The following is a 22,649-nucleotide window of genomic DNA, read 5'->3' on the forward strand; positions in this document are numbered from 1 at the left end:
ACTACATACATATCGATAGATTAGAGCGGGTTCAGAGAAAATTTTTGAAGTATTTGTGTTATAAATCTCATCTAGTGTATGATGACTACGACTCTACTTGTGCTTCTTTACGGTTTCTGTCCCTCCATCAGCGTCGCACCTGCAATGATTTGCTATTCTTTTTCAAAATTCTCAACAATGAGTGTGATTGCGCCGGGCTCGTTAGCTTGATTAATATTCACGTTGCACCGAGAAATTTGCGATATAATTTTTTGTTCTTCACTCCGGTTGCGCGTACGAATGCGTTCCTCCACTCCCCAATGATGAGAATGGCAAGAGCGGCTGATCGTTTCCCAATTGACATTTTTCGGTACACGTATCCGGTATTTAGACGTATGGTGACGACTGCTGCACTGGCCTCGCCGACCGGACTGGTCTGATTATAGTTTGTCTAATTTTACATTAAATTTAATCGGAATTTAATCGAATTTCACTCGTCAATTGTTACTTATATTGTTACATATATATATATATATTTTTTTTTTTTAATATTTTTTTTATAATTTTCATTTGGTTTGCGTCTCTGTATGTATTTTTTCTGGCTTATATTGCGCTGATATTTCTGTTTGATTTCTTTATGTCAATGTTGTGATGCAGTATTATAGGGTTTGTCCCGTTCTGTATCCATTTGTATAAATAAATAAATAAATATAAGATAAGCGAAACACGTGTTGTACAGATTGAAATAAAATAAATATCATTGTGGAACAAAATATTGGATTTATTCAATTCTTAACCACAACAACATTACCAAACTATTAGTCATTTAAATAAATTTCTTAAAAAGATTTAACTACGGGTTTTCTCTCATAAAATCTGTTCATACACCTACGTAAAAAAAATTGGCGCCTATAAATCGGTATGTACTGACGAACAGTCTGCAACAATTCGTTATTTAGTCTCTAAGGACACATTATCCATTTTTTTGTATACTGAAATATATGCAACTTATTTTGCGTTTCTCGTAGTAAAATACTAATAGTAAAATTTAAATTTTTATGAATAGCGACACATAAATTATCCTGCCATCTGAGTATTACGAACACAAACTAACATCGGTTGAATAACTATGTATATTTATAAACAAGGCTGCTATTATGAATGAATAACGATAACGTTGTGATAACAATAATGAATCTCAACGTTCTAATTGCATTTTCTGATTGTTCTGTTATTTACGACCCAAATAAAACCAGTTAACCGTATATTTTTAAACTTATATTTACATTTATCGTTTCTACTTATAAACTTTAACAACACAATACAAAGTTTAATATATCACAGTCCTACATCAAATATGTATATAAACATAAAAAATAATCGATGCCAATTTCAAATAACAAATTGTACCTATAAAAATCTTAAAAATTTTATATTTTATGTCAAACATAAAAAAGAATTATAATTTACTTATAGTAACGTCAATATTTTTGACATCTTCCCCAGGATTAAATCCTTTATTATCCATACCATTAATATCTAATTTATCCTTTCGACTACATTTTTTCTTAACTAAATTATCTAATTTAATTCCTCCATTAAAATGATCAGCTATTTCGTGTAAACTTTTACCTTCTGTTTCCGGTAAATAAATATAGAGCAAAAGACAACCAATCAATCCGATCGCGGCATTTAACCAAAATGTTCCCGCCAAAGTTAAACCATCAACAATATATAAAAACGTTTTGTTCGCTAAGAATCCAAAGATATAACCAATTGCACTCGAAAACCCGGATCCGGCGGCTCTCGTTTCGTTCGAATAAAGCTCACCGGTTAAAACCCACGGTAAAATTCTTATACCAATGTGCGATAATAAAGCAGCTAAAATTAAAAAGATTAATGGCGTCCAATTATAAACCACATCTGTATCAGAATTTAAAGATAAATTCAATGAATTTGTGATATTTACATTTTTTTGGTTAAAATGATTTACATCATTTAAATAAACGTAAGTTGCTACTACAACGAAACAAATCGAAGTTCCGATCAACGAAATAAAATTTAATAAGCGTTTTCCTAATTTATGAATAAGAAATACGCATAAAATGCATCCGACAAGTTCCGCGCAACCTAAAATTACAGTCGACACATATTTATCGATTGGAGCGTTTATGCTTAAAAAGATTTGAACAGCAAACGTTTGTAAAGTAGTCATTCCCGAAAAATGTCCCAAGAAAAACGTTAAAGCCACAACACCAAACGGCCACAAAAAGTTTTTCTTTGAAAACAATCTTAAATTATCTTTAAAACTTTTTTTATTATCACTTTCAATATGAACTTTTAAATCATTAAACTCCTTCTCAACAGTTTTATTGTTTTTCACGCTAACCCAACCTCTTAACCAAGCAATACTTTTTTTCGCTTCTGTTTCTCTTTCTTTTAAAATTAACCAATGCGGGCTTTCCGGTACAAAAAATAATAAAGTAAACGATAATATCGGAAATATGCAGTTTGCTAAAGCGGCATGTTTCCACGATAGGAACGTGCCTAAAAGAAATTCCAATAAAATTCCTAAAATTACTGATAAACTACTTGTTGATGACAAAGCGCCGCGTAGTTTTGGTTCGCAAATTTCTGCCACATATGTTATCACAGGAGCTTCAAGCAATCCTCCCGTTAATCCGGTTATACACAACGCTATTAAAACTTGCGTAATATCCGTTGCAAAAGACAATAACAACCATGCGCACAAAAAAGGAATGTTTACTATTTGCATTGTTCGTTTTCGTCCGTAAGCTTGCGTTACCATTCCGGAAATTGTTCCGCCTATTGGGACGCATATTAAATTTATTGAACCTGAAAATAAATAAGTTTAATTTTAGAATAAATTTAAAAATTAAATTTGAACTTAAACAGTTAGTTCAAAACTAAATGAGTCATTAGTTATTCAAATTTTTAAATAAATTTAAAAAAACAGCACTTGAACGATGACATTTATTGTAAAAAGCTTAGTTTTCTACCGGTTTCGACTGTGCAACAGTCATCCTCAGGAAAACGACCTGTATAAAACAAGGATTACATTAATATCTTTAAGTATTGTAAAAGAAACGTGTGCTTATTCATGTCTATCTTAAACTATGAAGAAATATAAAAATTAATACAGATAACTTACGTCAACGAACATAAAATAAAACAGGAGCTCATCGGATTACAATATGAAGGTTCCCTCACAAAAAACCATTAATATAACTTAACTTAGAAATGATAAACTGTGAAAACTTTAAGGCGCGCAAATATGTGATTTGAGGTAATATTTCCAGTTGCAAAGTTGGAAATTAAACTAAAAATCTGTTGACAGCACTTGAACAAAAATACACAATTGACGTTCTGGAACGATGGCGCGAAAAATTCAATATTTAAAAAATCTCTAATCATTCAAACAACATAAATTGAATTGTTGAAAATTGACAAAATGAATACAAAACAGTATCAATGTCTATCGGAAACATTTTCAAAATGAAATCAAATACCAGGGTAAAAATCTTGTGAGGAATTGTACACAAAATGCAAAAATATTATAAATTTTAATCGTCAATACAACAAATAAAATATTATTACAGAAATACATTGAAAAACAGAAATTTTTTGCAAAATAATAAACAAAACTTGGACAGGAGTTATATGTTAATATTGTTTGGTGATCTAAAATATTAAGATTTATGCAGTTGTATGTAAATAACAAATCTTAGTAGGATGCATGTTGTAGTATGATTGAACAGGGTAGGTATGGATTGGATTTTACTGAGGTTAAATTGAAAATGGTTGTGAGGTAGAGGAGAGGAGATGAAGAAGGATGGTGGTAACCAAGGAACCCAGATATTGCGATATTCAGACTGTTACCTTGGTCTGAAATCCTCGTTTATCTGGGGTAAAACTATGGTAATTATCAAATTATTTTGAGAAGAGGTCAAAATCTACAGCAAAATATATGAGACGTACTGTACAGGTGTCCCAATTTCGATGTCCGCATAGGCTATCTCCAAAACTAAAAGAGATAGAAAAAAAGTAGCTTACATGTCATGATCTCGTTTTTCGAGAAAATGCTAATGCCGAAAACTCCGAACAGCTATCGTCTTTTGTTTTCGCCCTATCGGCAAAAACTGAAAATTTTGCGAAAACGACAATCGCGAATATCTCACTTATTATCAAAGATGCAGTATTATAAAGAAAACATTATATGGACAACTTATTACGAAGAATTCAGTGGCGTAGGTAGAATTTTTTTCCCATCTTTTATTTTCGAGATTTTACTTTATTTTTTTAAATGGAAACTATAGTTGGCTATGACCTACATTAATTTGTTATTTTCTTCTGTTAACAAATATATATAGTTTGTTGGGTATATTTCTTATAGTTATTGAATAATTAACAAAAATTCATTTTGTTCTATCTAAAACTAATGTATGTATTTAAAAGTTAATGTTGCTATGGTGATAACCATATATATATACTATGATGGAACATAATGTATCAAATAATTGCCAAAGTTTGTATTTAAAAATTCGATAACAACTCTGGCATTATGTGCTGGTACGAAGCACCAGCATGTTAAGTGTCAAAGTATAACAAAACTGAATAAAACTTTACAATGAATTTCGAAAATTATGAAAAATGTGACATGATGGAATGCTATATGTTATCAGATAAGACTGCGACGTTAGCCGCGGAATGATATTTCACAAGGTATCCGGAAAGAAGGCAACCGCACGTAAGAACCTTCAGCCGGTTAGCAGAAAATTTAATAGATTTTTGGTCCTTCCCCAAACCACGTGCAAAAACATACCAAAATGATCTGCGAGAGGATGAAGTCAATGTGTTGGCTTCACTTGCGATAAATCCATCAACATCTTGCAGAGAAATTGAACAAGACGTCTGACCCAAAAGTTGCTGCTCCCTAATATGAAAAAAAAAAAAATATAAACCATACAAAGCGGGGCTTACTCATTATTTACGTGCCGGAGTTGCCAATATAAGATTAGAATTTAGTAGATGATATTTAGAAAAAATAAATAATCTGCTGTTTGTTCAAAATGTCATATGGACCGATGAAGTCTCTGAGTGTTCAAAGAAAATTGGGGTTCAATGTATGGTGTGCGCTTTTAGATAATAGAATTTTGGCATATAGTATCTAAACTTAAACTCAGGGAAATACCTCAATATATTAAGGCAGCACATTGAGCCTTTGGTCGACAATTTGCCACTAAATATGTCTCAAATGATATATTTTTAATATGACGGCACACTAGCACATAATGCCAGAGTTGTTAGTGAATTTTTAAATACTACTACAAACTTTGGTAATAATTGGAAACAATGTTTTTCATCATGGTATGGTTATCACCATAACAACATTAACTTTTAAATACATACAATAGTTTTAGATAGAATAAAATGAATTTTTGCTAAAATTATTCAATAACTATAAGAAATATACCCCACAAACTATATATATATATATACAGGGTGTCTCAGTGAGACCGGTCATTAGACGTTTCTGGGGTTCTGGCGAAAATAAAAATTTGAGAATTCAGACTTAAGTATTATTAATTACGATCTCTTCGTCTAAAATATTTTCAGATTTCTTGCACTTCCGGTTATACCGGAAGTTGCCACCAACTTTATTTTTAAACCCTAATTATTTCTCAAACTATTAATGTTAGGCATAGGACATATGGAATATAAAAGATGTAAAATGAGACGCTGAAGACGACTAAGTAATAGAATATGGGGGGTGCCATTTAAAAAAATGAAGTTATGGTGCTTCCAAATTTCGAAAAGTTAACGTGCCATAGTAAAGTGACCAAACGTTCTAGACAGCCGTTCTTGGCACCAAAACATACTCCATCATGTTGTTTAAGCATGTTCTGAATCCTAAATTGATATCTCAAAAATTGAGTGTTCTATGATTTTTTGAACAAATGTCCGCTGGAGCAAATTTTTCTAGAAAAATTCGAATAACTCGAGAATTGCTGGTTCAAATTGCAAAAAGTAAAGTTATTTATAAACCTTCAAAACAGACAAATCCAAATATGTAAAAATATACAGGATGTTCCATTTAAAAAAATAAAGTAGGTGGCGACTTAGTGCCACCTAAGTGCTAGAAATCTGAAAATATTTTAGATGAAGAGAACGTAATTGATAATACTTAAGTCTGCATTCTCAAATTTTTTGTTTGTCTAGAACCCCAGAAACGTCTAATGACCGGTCTCGCTGAGACACCCTGTATATATATTTGTTATCAGAAGAAAATAACAAATTATGTTAGGTCATAGCCAACTATGGTTTGCATTTAAAAAAATAAAGTTACGACTAAAATCTCGAAAATAAAAGATGGGAAAAAAATTCTACCTACGCCACTGAATTGTTCGTAAAAAGTTGCCCATATGCTGTTTTATTTATAATACTCCATCTTTGATCATAAGTGAGATATTCGCGATTGTCGTTTTCGCAAATTTTTCAGTTTTTGCCGATAAGGCGAAAACAAAAGACGACAGCTGTTCGAAGTTTTTGGCATTTGCATTTTCTCGAAAAACGAGATCATGACATGTAAGCTACTTTTTTTCTATCTCTTTTAGTTTCGGAGATAGCCTATGCGGACATCGAAATTGGGACACCCTGTACAATAAAATATGTCGCAAGAATTTTTCAATCAATAAAACAAAAATAAACAAAAATCGAGAACATGAGTAAAGCCTTCCAGACAGAATTAATTCAGGAACAATTTCTGGATAAGAAGTATACATTGATACCAGTTAACAATGTAGAATATGTAATTTTGTAGCTTTGAAATGTTATTATTTATTAATCAAACAAGGGCAACACATAAATCCAGAACAGCTCACGAATGGACAAGGAAACAGAGAAAGTTAGATAATTTACGAAGAGAGAAAAGACTACAGCAGAGAGAAGAAAATAAGACAAATAAGATGCCAGAACAACACATATTTCACAAACGAGTCACCAACTTAAGTAATATTATCTTCAACCAACAAGAGACAGAATTACTCAATAAAGGCTTTAAATATGCCATAAATATACCAACGAATTTTAGAAGAATGGCAATAGAATTAGAATCAACAACTAAGAATCACCCAAAGAAGGAAGATATACATAGAGAAGTTCGACAACTTTTGATAAAAGAAGAAAGGAAGACAAGAAGAACTAACAAGAACAACAAGAATGAAGAGAGAACAAAAAATGAAACGAAATTGGTTAGAGATATTAAACAGAAGATAAAACAAGAAAACCTAATAGTCACAAAAGCCGACAAGAACGCAGGACTAGTTATAATACACAAGGAAGATTACATAAATAAGACGAAGAGATTTCTCAATGACAACAACTTCAAAAATATTAAACGTAATCCCACAACTATTTTCCACAACCAGGTTAAAAAAGTAATTATAGAGGTAAGGGAAACTTTAGAAAAATTTAACACAACATCGAAACGGCTTATACCAATGAATCCCAAAACACCCAGATTATATTCACTGCCAAAATTGCATAAGCCTAACATCCCTACCAGCACCTATAGAATATCAAAGTTCTTAATGAACATTTTTTATGACCTAACAGATTACAAACCCAAGCATATTATCAAAAACAGAAATGAACGTATCACACACATTAACAACATAACATTACCAGAATCATTCACAATGATATCATTCGACATAGTTAATCTTTATACTAACATACCTATTAAAGAAACTCTTAACTCAATTAAGGAGATTTTGAATGACAAATTAAACAATGAATTAGATCGTAAAAACCTTTTTAAACTATTTCAAATCTGTATGCAACAAAATTTTTGCCTGTTTGATGGAGAGATTTATGTTTACGATAAAGGACTTCCAATGAGATCTCCCCTTAGCGGGATGTTAGCCGACATTTTTTTAAATGAAATTGAGGATAAATATATTCTTAACGATACAAACCCAATTAGAAAAAATATCTTACTCTGGAAACGATATGTAGATGATATTTTCATTATAATTAAGGATAAGAATGATAACACAATTGAAGAATTACACGAATACATTAATTCACTTCACAATGACATAACGTTCACTGTAGAAGTTGAACAAGATAATACTTTAAACTTCCTGAACCTAACATTAAAGAAGACCAATGATGGCTTACAATATCAAATTTATCATAAAGTTACTCAAACAGACATAGTTATCCCATACGATTCACACCACGATCATACCCACAAATTAGCTGCTTTCCGTTCATATATAGATAGAGCTTTTTCATCATCACTTACACCAGATCAAATACAGATAGAATTATCAATAATTAAACAGATAGCCAACAATAATAGTTTTCCAAACAAAATAATTGAAGATTTGATTAAGAAACAACAAAGCAAAAATCTTATACAAATTTATACTAGCCTAAATCAACAAAACAAGGAACAACCAATTACATATAGATCCATTAACTATCAAGGTAAAGTCTGTAACAAAATTAAGAATATTTTTAAGAAATATGACATCCTCATCTCATGTAAGACGAACAACACTATTGGTCAAATATTAAATAATGGAAAGGACAGAATTGATATACTGAATGATAATGGGGTATACAAACTTGAGTGTGGTACTTTCAAGGCAACTTACATAGGTGAAACGGGGAGAGCCCTTCATACAAGAATAAAAGAACATAAGAACAAGTCATCATCGAATTTTGGCAGACACTTGAACTTTAATACAGAACATCAATTTGATGAGAACATTCATGCTACAATATTACACCGTAAAAATAAAGGCTATATGCTGGAATTATTGGAAAGCTACGAGATTAATAAGTTCAAAAACAACAATCCAAACATCCTGTGTTTAAATGACCAGATTCAACCAGTTTCTAAACCTTTATACTCATACCTCCAAACACCGTACACACCCCCTTCCAAAAAACCCCCAGATAAACGAGGATTTCAGACCATGGTAACAGTCTGAATTTCGCAATGTCTGGGTCTCTTGGTTACCAGAATCCCTTTCCCACCCCTCTCCTTCTTCTCTTCTCTTCTCTACATCTCGGTCATATTCACTATTGTCTACCAATCCCAATCCCCACCATACTACTTAACCATGTTGTACTATATATTCTTTTCCAATATAATAACAATGCAAAGCTACAAAATTACATATTCTACATTGTTAACTGGTATCAATGTATACTTCTTATCCAGAAATTGTTCCTGAATTAATTCTGTCTCGAAGGGTTTACTCATGTTCTCGATTTTTGTTTATTTTTGTTTTATTGACGTCACATATATTTTGCTGTAGATTTTGACCTGTTCTCAAAATAATTTGATAATTACCATAGTTTTACCCCAGATAAACGAGGATTTCAGACCAAGGTAACAGTCTGAATATCGCAATATCTGGGTTCCTTGGTTACCACCATCCTTCTTCATCTCCTCTCCTCTACCTCACAATCGTTTTCAATTTAACCTCAGTAAAACCCAATCCATACCTACCCTGTTCAATCATACTACAACATACATCCTACTAAGATTTGTTATTTACATACAACTGCATAAATCTTAATATTTTAGATCACCAAACAATATTAACATATAACTCCTGTCCAAGTTTTGTTTATTATTTTGCAAAAAATTTCTGTTGTATTGACGGTTAAAATTTATAATATTTTTGCATTTTGTGTACAATTCCTCACAAGATTTTTACCCTGGTATTTGATTTCATTTTGAAAATGTTTCCGATAGACATTGATACTGTTTTGTATTCATTTTGTCAATTTTCAACAATTCAATTTATGTTGTTTGAATGATTAGAGATTTTTTAAATATTGAATTTTTCGCGCCATCGTTCCAGAACGTCAATTGTGTATTTTTGTTCAAGTGCTGCCAACAGATTTTTAGTTTAATTTCCAACTTTGCAACTGGAAATATTACCTCAAATCACATATTTGCACGCCTAAAAGTTTTCACAGTTTATCATTTCTAAGTTAAGTTATATTAAAGGTTTTTTGTGAGGGAACCTTCATATTGTAATCCGATAAGCTCCTGTTTTATTTTATGTTCGTTGACGTAAGTTATCTGTATTAATTTTTATATTTCTTCATATTTTAAGATAGACATGAATAAGCACACGTTTCTTTTACAATACTTAAAGATATTAATGTAATCCTTGTTTTATACAGGTCGCTTTCCTGAGGATGACTGTTGCACAGTCGAAACCGGTAGAAAACTAAGCTTTTTACAATAAATGTCATCGTTCAAGTGCTGTTTTTTTTTAAATTTATTTAATTCACACGATGATAAGAAAAATACACAACTCCAACTATTCAAATTTTTAGCAGAAATCACAACACCAACATTTCATGATTTGAAGAAATGATCTTCAACATAATAAATACTACTTTCATTTGCTTTCAAATTCGTTTTATTTCATACCACTGTCTCAATCAATTATTATTATTGTGACTAACCCGAGTTAAATTCAAAAACTTACAACCCCGAAATTTGAAGAGCCAAACAAAAGATCTTGGAGATTTAAATTTATTATAAAATTATCGTGTTTTCACGTCAATATTTCTATTAGTTTTTGAGATGCAGTCCACTTCAAAGGGTTCACTTTGATGGGATGCATCCTGAATTTCTTGTTCATCTTACATACTACTGACAGATCGTCTAAAAGCAAATACATCTCTGAAGTAGGGCGAAAGTTATCGTCCTGTCGCATTATTAAGTTGCTGCTATAAGCAACTATCGAAAGGCTTATCCAAAACAGAATTTGTCCCAAAGTCTCGAAAGTTAGTTATACCCATCGAACAAGTTGGTTTCAGAACACACCGAAGCTGCACCACATATATCGAAGCAGGTTTTCAAAGAGGCCTTCAAACATCTGTGGCCTTTTGTATAGATTTATAGTAAGAACAGATAGTTACCATCATAGCAGTTATATTTATTCTCGCATTTTAATTAGGTAAAGTTAACTTTAAACACATAAATTTGGAATTTATACATATTATCAAAGAACAGTTATTATCTCAACATTTTTTAATACTTTAATAAAGGGTCTTACAACAAAAGGTTTCATTTTGAATTTCATAGTGTATGACGTGCAATTAAGTGTAAGTAAGTAAAACGTCTTGTCAACTGAGTGTAGGTCAGAAAAGTGTGTAAATCGTGGTCGCAACGAACAGATTTTTATCAAAGAAAGTGTATAATAGTCGCGGAAAATGAAATCATCGCAGAATGTTTTTTTAGTAGCGATTCATCTGACAGTGATGTAGAATTACTTAATAAATGTTCTTATAGCGTTGTCAAGCACGTGAGGACAACCATAAGAAATTATTGCACTGAGGTAAAAATAAAATAATTTGGACATGGTGATATTTATAAATAATTGAAGGGCTTGGTGTGAAACAATGACAAGGCACAAATATAAAATTATTGGAAAATCGACTTTGAAATTTGTACAAAATCTATAAAATTAATGTTTCCGTCTTTTTACCTTTTGGGTTGTTTACATTAGTAACACAACTGTATATATCTATCCAGGATACTGAAATAATAAAAAAAATATATAGAAAACTATAATAAATATATAAATAGAATTTTATTAGAAAAATTGTGACTTGTAACACTTTTGCACTAACAAACGACAACATTTTCAATTAAAAACTAAATAAGTCAATAACTCAAAAAAGAAAATAAATATAAAGAAATAATGTTTAAACTAAGAAAATGGCTCTGCTCCATTAATATTTTCAGGTTCCTCTGTTTCTTCAGCACTTTCAGTTATTTTCGGCTGTAAATTTTGGAAAAAACCATGATTCACAGCCGGTATGTAAGGTAGCAATGTCTTTACATTGTCGTATTTTTTTTTTGAAATTTTAATTGGTTCAAGATACTTTCTATCTAACTGATCAAGTGTAGTGTATACTGGTCTTCCTCGTTTTGAGATAGACACCTGGTCATACTCACCATGAACTGAATGTTTGACGTAAAAAACATTAGTATTTTTATTACTAAATCGAAATGAAAACGCATTAGCAAAGTCTAAATTATGGCCAGTATTGGAGCGCGAACTCTTTTTTATGTTTGTAAGAGTAGGTGTAAAGTTTAAAAAATCTTCCTGCGTCATAGCTGTGACTGCAAAAGGTGTTTTTTTGTTTGATCGCCGTATTCATTTGGACAAAAAACTTGTGGTGCATACCTTCGGTGTCGCTTTTCTATAAGTGCGAAGTCCCTATCAGTAAGTTATTGTTTTAAATTTATTCTCCATTACCAGTTGTAACCATAAACTCATCATTAGCCAATTTTTATTTTGCCCTGGGCAATTATATGTAAATATAATTAGGTGGTCAATTTCGGTTTTCGTCATAAGAAATTTTAGGAGGATTGAAGCGACTTATCACTTCCTCTTTTTGCTATATCTTCCGTCCAGAGAAACATGTGCCCTTTGCCGTTTGTACAATCATGAATGCCTAAGTTCTATAACCAGATTTTTCTGCAATAAAACGCTGGACCCATTGTTAATTTCGGGATTGGTAATGCCTGTTGTAAGTCAAATGAAATTACCAACGTTCTATTGGTGTTTTTTGATTCTTGAGTAGTGTTATTTAACAAATCCTGCATTGCTTTCGCTTTAGTTTTGTGTCGTCAGGTCAATGTTTAGCCGAGACAATTCCTGATTTTCATTTAATTTTGTTGCAGAGTCTATTCTGATGTTAAGTTGATCACAAGTTTTACAAGTGTCGGATTTGGGTAATTTAAAGCCAATATTGTATTCTGTACAAAATATCTGCCTATATGTGTGCTCCAGAACAGGTTTGATATGTTGTTGTTGACTCCACGGAATATAATACTCAGAATAAAGAAGCGATATGGTTGGTCATATCACAGTTAAGGTATACTTTCCCTAGATTTTCAGCCCTGCTATAGTGACTTTGGTATTTAGGTATTAAATCTATATGCTGTCTAACACTCTGCTTTTGCTGGTCACTAATTTGATTGGGTTTGTTCGAATGTCGGCCACGTTTATCTTTTGCTGGTACAGGAGTTCCTCTTATTTTCTTTGAAACGATGTTGTTCAGTCTACCCTTTGATTTTTGCAGACCGTGAACATTCAGAAACTCGGTTTTACACACGTTTACTGTTTGGTCATTAGCATTGACAGAATAAGGGCCGGTTTTATAAAAGTAGACGTTGACCGCCGGTTATCAAACCTCCGGTTGAGCAGTTAACCGAAGGTTGAACATCGATACGTTTTATGACAGGATTTTAACCTCCGGTTTATTAGCTTGCCGTCAACCGGCCGCGGTCAATGTTGGCTGCACTGCGCGCCAACTCTCAACCAATGAAATGCGTGCATTCAAAAACGTAAAGACACACGTGTTTACGTTAACCTAACCTAACTTTCGACGTAGATCATTTTGCAAGCGATTATTTTATTTTATTTTTTTGCGATGTTTTATATAAAATAATTCTCTTTATATAATTAAAAACAAATTGTGTAAATCGGTGTAAATTGAACTAAAATTAGAACTAAAACTAGAACTAACACTAGAAACCTTCTTCAGAAACTGGTTCAAAGTGATCTTCGAACTTCGAACCAATTTCTGAAGAAGGTTGCAACATGGCATCCGAAACGTCAAACCTTTTATTAAAAGACGCACGGCAAAACCCGAAAGTTTCTAGTGTTAGTTCTAATTTTAGTTTAAAAAACAAATTGGATTTTGTAAAAATTTTATTTTTTATTAAGTTCTTTTTTTAACAATTCTATTCTTAAACGCCCGGTTGATGACAACTTTCATGACAGATCATGACAACTTTGTGAAGTTCTGCGCATGTGCGTATATCAACCCTCCGGTCAAACTCGACTTTTACCTACGGTTGGGATAACTTCCCTTTAACCGGAACTTTATTACTCAACCGTAGGTCGTACAACGCAAACTAACGGTTAACCGGAGGTTGACAGTGAACCTACTGTCAACTGTATATTGTAAAACCGGCCCTAAATCGCATTGGAAGTTCTACTTGATTCTTGTCGTTTTTGCCTTGTTTTGTAAGATCTCTTTTTCTTTGCTATAGCAATGCATCCAAAGAGATACCCATTCTGCAATTCCCATGATCCCAAATTCCAAAATTCATTGAAAATACGGTTTTCATTACCATCTAGTTTCTCTCTACATCTTTTTTTACACTCACAAGGAGGTCTTAACTCCCGAGCTGCAACACTAGTATTGTCACTAGTATACTGCTGTCCCAGATTTCTTCTTATTTTTCTTTTTGATCGTGGATATGTGTCTTCTTTTCGGTGTTTCCATCTACTTCTAGGGGCAGGTTCAGGTGTATCAGCCCTAATCCGTTTTAATGTTCTGCTCCCTGTTTCCCCATCTGATTCTTTTATACCATCGTTCTATATTGAAAAAGCAATACTAAACTAGCCACCCAATGACAACCCAATTTGCTTGCATAGAATTAACAATGTTGATTTGTATCTACCTTTTCTGCATCACTAGGTACATAATCTCTATCAATATCACTATCATCGACTGGAGAATCTACATCACTCATTTCACTGTTCATTATATTAAAATTATTCGATTCACATGCACTTAAGTCACGACGCGTTACAATTTTTGTGTGACTTGTTATTGTTTATTTTCACAAAACAAATGCGTATGTAGCAACGCAAGATCATTACTACGAATTTGTGGCTTTTGAATATTTTCAAACTATTTATTCCGTGACTTATTATACTTTTGTAGAACTCGAAAATAAGCAAAAGTCATATTTGAAAAAATGTGACTTGTCATTGTTTCACACTAAACCCTTCAATTGATTTTAGATAGTTCCTAGATTGATATCCTGTAGAAATTTAGATATCCTTTAGGTTGATAGTTACACAAAAGTTGAATTTTTTTCACATTTTAGAATAAGCAAAGCTTTGTGCTATGCTTTGATTGATAAATTTACTGTTAATGAAATTTATCAAAAAATATTAAGCGCAGGTAATAGTTTTAAACAGTTGATTCTTTTTAGTATTGATATAAATAAAACATGTGATAGGTAACAGACACATTTCGGCGGAAAAGCATTTTTTAGCTTTTTTATGGGTTTGTGGCCATCAAACTGTGTCATTCCGGGATGTGGCTGATAGAGTCGATCTATCAATAAGTAGTTTACATGATATCATAACAAGAGTATCTCTTTGGCTAAGTAATATGGCACGTGATGTTATAAAATGGCCTTCTAAAGAGGAAAAAAACCTGCCAAAGAGTATTATAAAAGAATTTCAGGATTCCTTAGTGTGATAGGTCAGTTTTCACCATTATTTGTATGGTTTGTAAATTAAGTATACATATTGTTACAATTCAGGATGTTATTCCTTATTTTAAAAGAAAGATGTTTTTAAAGAAATTGCTTTTTATTCTTATTAAAGATGCAATAGATGGAACACATATTAAAATTGATAGGTCAAAAGAAAGAGACCGTTTATTGCAACAGCAAAGATTATTTTTCTATTATATTGCAAGGAACATGTAATGAAAAAAAAAATTGATAGACATATTTATTGGATTTCCAGGATCTGTTCATGATGCACGTGTCTTCCAAAACTCTCCATTGTATAATTTTTTTATATTGTGATGATGAAGGCAATTATTTAGATTATTTAACAGTCAGTAGTACATGTATATTTACTTATTTACAACTACTGTTTGTTTTATACATTTTAATGTAATTTAATTTAGTTTAATTTGAATTTTTTTAAATGACAATGTACCCTTTTGTAAGGCTCGTTTGATTTCTTATATGTATGTATGTATGTATGGATTGGGGAGTGCATGCAAAACTGCACGCCACACTTAGGCCCCATTGGGCCCCTTGTGCATCCTCCCATTACACACTCTGGTCACATCAACCAGCCTAAGGATTTACCAAAGGCCCTTTAATCCACTGGATTCTGACACGATTGTATTTCGCGGCCTCCTACAGTGCTTTGTGACAATCCATAACTACTGCAGACGTTATAACAACTCTGCTTAAAGCTAGAAGAGATTGTTTACCGTCTGTAAAAATAGTAAAACACTTACCCCGCTTGTTGGATTCAAGTTTAATGCAGTCAGCAGCAAGTTTAATAGCAGTTAGTTCCGCTTGTATGACGGTGGTGCTGGACCCTAAAGGTTCCGAGAGGCGAATCGGGGGATCTTGAGAGAATACCCCCGCGCCTGCACCATGTCGTCCTTTTGAACCATCAGTGTAGATCTTAAAAGTTCTTTGTACATCTACTACTGTGGGACTGACATGGGTGAGGTACTTCTTTGAGAAAACATATTTTGCTGGTCCGTGATCACTGTGATCAGTCTTACACTCGAGTAGGGGTGTGTCTAACACTGCTTCCCTCCAGAGTGTTGAACTGCTGCCAGCGTCCTACTTTTCTCTTTACTATGACGTAAAATTTTTGTACTCTTACATTAAAAAATTTTTGAAAATATGTAAAAGTTGTTTATTAATAAAAATTAATCAATAACATTAATTTAGATATCCGAGATTTTCAAGTACCTCGAATTATTAAAGTAAATTAAATTTACATAGAAAATAAACGAAAAATTAGTGTACATCTCCAATAATTCGAGGTAGTTCGAGGTACTGAAGTACCTCAAAGATGCCGGCAGTTGTATCACCTGAAGCTTCGTGGCCCAAAAAGAATTTGTCATTTCATTCGTGCATGTTGTGTTTTACACAATTTGGCCGATGAAGAAAACACAAATGTTCTACAACATGATTCAGTGGATGATGTGCAACCAGCAACGCAGGACGAAAAAAAGAACAGAAATATAGGAACAGTGTTAAGAAACGAAATTTGTAATTATTTATTTATTAATAGATAAAGAAATACTTAAGACATTCATTATTTTTTATTTAACAGTTGTGTTAATAGTTCGTTACGAGTTTTCATTTCTTTGATTAACTCCTGCCTTTGATTAAATTTTCTTTCTTCATTTTCCTTTTTAAATTTAAACATTTCTTCTTGCAATTGTCTGATTTTACTTAATTCACTAGTCGTGGTGCGATCCCGATTTCTGTTCTGGGATGGAACAGAAATGATGTTCTGATGTTCTGTTTTTTCTTATATCACCACTTGTTCAGTTAAATTGATTAGAGGTTCTTTTACTGTTGGTGTAAAGCATGTTTAGGCTTCAGGAACCGAAACGTTCGAAGGTCCTGCAATTTGTTCATCTTCAATGCATTCTTTTATTGCACAATCTTGTTTTCATTTTTTCCCATAATGTCAACGATATTCCCCATTGTCGAGCTCCCTAAGGTACATATGGGTTGTATGGGCAGGATATTTAACCTCTTCCAGTTTTCTTTGATGTTAAAATTTTGTTTTTATATCCTCTTTCAAAACTCTTCCAATTGTTCTCTACTTGGAGAGGAGATGCAATGTACCCATACCCCTTCATTTTATCGCTTCTCAAATTCCACATTTTCTTTAAAGTTTTTATTTTTCGTTCTTCAACTAAAGTTTTTTTTTCTTTATAGAGATGCAGCAATAATTTTGTTTTGGCATCATCCCAATCAACAGTTTGGTGCGGTTTTTGGGTTGGTGGTGTGACTGGGCCTTGTTTCTTCGAAAATGATAGTGGTGCGACTGTTGCAGTGAATGGATTGCGTTTTCGAACAATTTTTTGGCTCGAAATTGATGATATGGATATGGACGACGATTATTTTCAGCAGGATAGCGCAACATGCCTCACTGCTCGTGAAACGATTACTTTATTGCATAAAATATATGCTAGACGTGTAAGCTCCCGAAATGGAGACATTAATTGGCCACCAAGATCATGCAATTTAACACCATTGGACTTATTTCTTTGGGATAAAGATAAAGTCTACGGCATCTCTCCAGAAACGATTCAAGTACTCAAAGAAAACATAAGAGCTGTTAGTCATGAAATAGGGCCACAATTATGCGAAATCGTGATGAAAAATTTTATCAAAAGAATGGCAAAAGAATGTAAGCTAAATCGAGGAATGTTCCGTTATTAACCAATACTGTTACTAACACAAATACTGTTTTTCTCTTAATTTAAACTGAAACCTCCAGTTGGAAGACAACATCGTCATCAACATTTAAAAAATTATTATCGTCATTCGTTAAAAAAATCAAATTTGATGTGTTAGGTTGGAATACTTTTGCAATTTTAATAAGGCCCACTACTACCATTCATGGTTAATGTCTCTGATAGTGTTATCTATCGGATGGCTTAAAAATTGGTTACTACCACTGTATTTATCTTATAGATACCGCTATCCAAGAGATAATTTTTGAAATATCTGTAACCCGTGGATTGGGTGTCGGATAAGTTGCTATCTAAGGGATAACTGCGGATACCTAATCTTAAATAGAATTTATACTGACGTATAAAATTCGAGCGTTTTACTATTTCAGTTAAAATAAGGATAGTAATATAAACTTAAATAAAAAGCTATTAATAGTTAACATTAGATAAAACCATCATGGATAATTTCTTCGACATTGGAGATGAAGAACAAATTTTTGAAGAAATCAATGAATTATTTCCTATAAGAAGCGAAGTATGTAAGGATAGTAAGGAGTAGAGTTGACCATTTAAATATTCATTCAGATGTTGAATTTATGACGAGATTTCGTCCCTCGAAAAAAAGTTTTCATCACCTTTTGAATCAAATAGAAGATGTAATAAAACCTCCATCTATGACGTAAGTAATTTGTTGATTGCTATTATTTAATGTAAAATTCATCAAAATTTTAGTAATAATGCTGTACCTCCTTCAAACCGTTTGTTGCTGACTCTTCGGTTTTATGCAATAGGTAACATGTTGCTATCCATAGCAGATTTTGCAGGAGTGAGTATACAATTGGCATTTTCAGTCGTTCATCATGTTAGCTGTGCCATTATTGTTTACCATCACATTTTAACATACAATAATACGAGATATACATACTTTTTGCTTTCCTTGCCATGTAACTGCATCACTTTTTTTGTTGTCTATTACGTTTTTATGTTTGATAACAAATTCAAGAAGATGTTCGCATTCTTCTTTGATGAAATTGGTAGTTCGTCGCCTTTTCTCAGTCTCCATTTCCAAATTTTAATTTTAAGGTTTTTTGACCACATAGAGCTGTCAATTTAACATAATAGACCAAAAAATCCCTAGATTCCTTGGTTATCTCAAGGATTTCTTAACTATGAGATAAATGGAGGTGGTAGTACGCACGACCCTGTTATCTACGAGATAAATTGTATCTTATAGATAGCTTAACTTACAGATAGCATTGGTTTGGTAGTAACGGGCCTAAATGAAACCGTTTCTTGATATCTCAATGAGTGATAAATCATTGTTTAAAGTTAACCCTGAGTATTCTCTAATTTAGCATATACTCATTTCGTCAACATTAAGTGAAAAATAGTTATCGTGGTCATAAGTTAATATTAATATATCAAATTTAGTGCACTAGGTTGAAACTTTTTAATAATTTCAATAAATTAATTCGTTTCTTGATACCTCAATTAGTTTTTGAGAAATAATTGTTTTCGTCACCTTTAAGTTAGAAATTATTATCGTGGTCATCTGCTAATATTAAAATAACAAATTTAGTGGATTAGGTTGGAACACTTTAGCAATTTTAATTTAGAATTCTTTGGAAACTTTCACGAAATAAACCATATCTCTATTAGTTTTTGCGAAATTATTATTTAAATGGTTGTGATATCAATGTTTTCGAGGAAAATTGGCAAACTTGAAACAATTTAGTTATTTAATCGTAGAATATTGAAATTGTAATGCTGTTTTGTGAATTATAAATGTAATTGTTTTTGTTATATAATCTAGTAACTTCTCTCTTAATGAACAGTTAATAGATGTTAATTGCATTCCACTTTGCAGTAAAAAGTCACATAATGACGAAGCATTTACAGACATCCGATAAATGAACATGTCGTGTCAACTTACTTTTAATTTTCAATATTAACTTAAAAAAGAATATTAGAAAAATATTAGATATTAAATTTCTACTTACTATATTTAAAATTTTAACAACAAAAACTTGATATGGAGAGGTCATTGTCATTGTTTTATACTATTTGATGTTCGACTTGAAACATTTCAGTTCATTTTAATAGTTTAACATTTAGATATGACAATCTAAACAAAATATTATTAAATTAATAATTGGAGCGTTGCATGATATATTACACAATTAGTTTATTTTTGTCTTAACTATAATTACTTGTTTAAAACCGCAGAGGTAATAACCTAGACTATTATGTTTGTTAACTAAAGGGGGATTTCCGTTTAACGGCTATGTTGCCAGTTTATATTTCTCAAATAAACATATCATTCTTATCATATTAAATTTTGAGTATCTTCTTATTAACACAATTACAAAATAATAACAGAACGAAACAAACACATTTAAAAGTTTTTTTTTAATGGAATGTTTTATAAAAAGCAATGAAAAAATGTGATGTAATGTACAATATAAGTAAACATGGAAAAATTTAATAAATCTTAAGAAGCACGCATTAAGGTCAATAATAGTTTAAAAAAACATTAACGCGATAAAAGTACTGTACTTATTTGAAACAATTTACACATTATTAGAATTACTTTTTGAATATTTTTTCCACAATTTTTTTATCTTTATTTAACACAAAAAATGTTTAAATATTTTTCTTATCTCTTCCATACTAAAAAAAGTGCATTCACCAAAAACTAAATTATTTTTAAATATTTGTTAAAAATATTACTTTTTTATCACTTTTAATTTAACTTTAATTAATTTTGTTGTAGTATTATTTCTTACCTATCCATGATATCAAGCTAACAGTAGCGCTAAATTCTCTTTCTAATCCTGGTATTAAAATGGTTGGATATCCTAGCGTCATTCCAAAGGTAACCAAAAGAGTATTTTTAATACAAACGGCGACAATTTGTGCCATATTTTTACGACGACTTTCATTCGATTCATAGTTAATCTCAACCCTGAAAAATTAAGAAAAAATAATAGACAAAATAAATCAAATTAATTATTAACTATTGAATTAGGTCAAACTTTCTTTTAAAATCAAATAACCGCTATATAAATTTGTAATTCTTCTATTCGGTGAAAGTGGCATCCGAAAGCGATAGAAGAATGAATAAGTTATTTAATTTCGATGTAAAATTTAGATAACCAATAAAGATATTTTATCTTGTTTTTTGAAAGTTAATTTTTAAAGACCAGACTTACATTGTTGAAGATAAACCGGTGGCTGCCGATGGTGATTGTCGGTGACGGAGAGTAACACACACACAGAGTGACCTTACACGAATATAAGTTACGGAATAACTCCTCGCGAACGTTCGTTCGTTTCGTTGTATTGCTGGCAGTATAAAGACTATAACACGATTTTTTTTATTTTTTCTTCACTTGTTATTTTTAAAAAGGTCGTTTAATTGTTAACATATAATTAAGGCGTTTCACATTGTATAATTAAAATCTCTAAAATGATAATACTAACATGCGAATTACAACTCTTGGATCTCTGTAACACTATTACGAAAAAATTCTTTCTACCTCGATGGGATACTTTGTACATACAAAAATGCAAGAAATCTCTAAAATATTGTCAACGATATTTTAACAATCTCGACAATATAAAAACTTTGTTAAATGAAGTAGCACATTAAGTTTTGGAATAGTCAGAGGTTCCACCTCAAAGATATTCTTTAAGGATGCTGTGTAACGCACGTTCTCTCTCTCCTACCTAACCTTGGTCTCCTTCAAAATTGCTCTCCAAACGTTCCTATCATATCCGCAACCCTTCCCTCACTCCGTTCTTCCACCATGTTCTCTTGGTCTTCTAGGTCTGGTTTCCTTGTATTCTTCGGTTAAGGGTTCTTTTTGGGATCCTGTCTTCGTCCATCTTCACCACGTTTCCTTGTGGTGCATGTAATGGCAAATATGTTGGTCAAACGGATCAGTGGCTGAAACGTAGGGTCTCCAAACATAAAAGTGATTGCAATCTTAGAAAGTCTACTTGTGCTTTATCCCAACATGCTACAGACACGGGTCACCGGTTTGATTTTGATAATGTTAAAATACTTGATACTGAACCTAACTATTTCAATAGACTCTTTTTGGAAATGGTACATATTAATTACACGGAGGATTCTATTAACTTTAAAACTGATACTCAGAACCTCAGTAATATATACGCTCTATTGTTCGCTAACGACAAGGTTCGTAAAAAATAGAGATATTAAATTAAATGTAACCCTATTGTCACCCGACCACTTATGTTTTAACCACTGATTTAGGATTTAAACTGTTTGTCAGTCTGTCTTTGTTTAAATTTTTTAAAATTTTTTAGATTGATTCAATTTTATAATCTTTTGATAATGTTATATTCTTAATTTTAAATTTAGGCGGCTTCACCGCAAAAGTTTTGACGCTTGCGCATTACCTTCCTGATCACCAAATAATTTTGTGTTGGTATCAATGCTTACAAGAGTTTTTTCTTCAAATTTAGAACGCACTTGTTATTTTTATATAAAAGAGGTTTTACCTGTCAGACTTCTTGTACGCACGTTGATT

General features: G+C 32.0%; 1 protein-coding gene across 1 annotated transcript; it reads right to left on the reverse strand.

Moving 5' to 3' along the window:
- Positions 1 to 739: 739 nt before the first annotated feature.
- On the reverse strand, positions 740 to 21,628 carry LOC111414148 (facilitated trehalose transporter Tret1-like). The gene is made up of 3 exons (XM_023045342.2): positions 21,303 to 21,628; positions 20,877 to 21,055; positions 740 to 2,835 (listed from the first exon to the last, which is right to left on the reverse strand). Coding segments are annotated over exons 1-3 (1,578 nt in total). The 5' UTR covers positions 21,305 to 21,628; the 3' UTR covers positions 740 to 1,438.
- Positions 21,629 to 22,649: the final 1,021 nt, after the last annotated feature.

Source organism: Onthophagus taurus, chromosome 6 (genome assembly GCF_036711975.1).
Source record: "Onthophagus taurus isolate NC chromosome 6, IU_Otau_3.0, whole genome shotgun sequence".
In the NCBI taxonomy this organism is placed as follows: domain Eukaryota; kingdom Metazoa; phylum Arthropoda; class Insecta; order Coleoptera; family Scarabaeidae; genus Onthophagus; species Onthophagus taurus.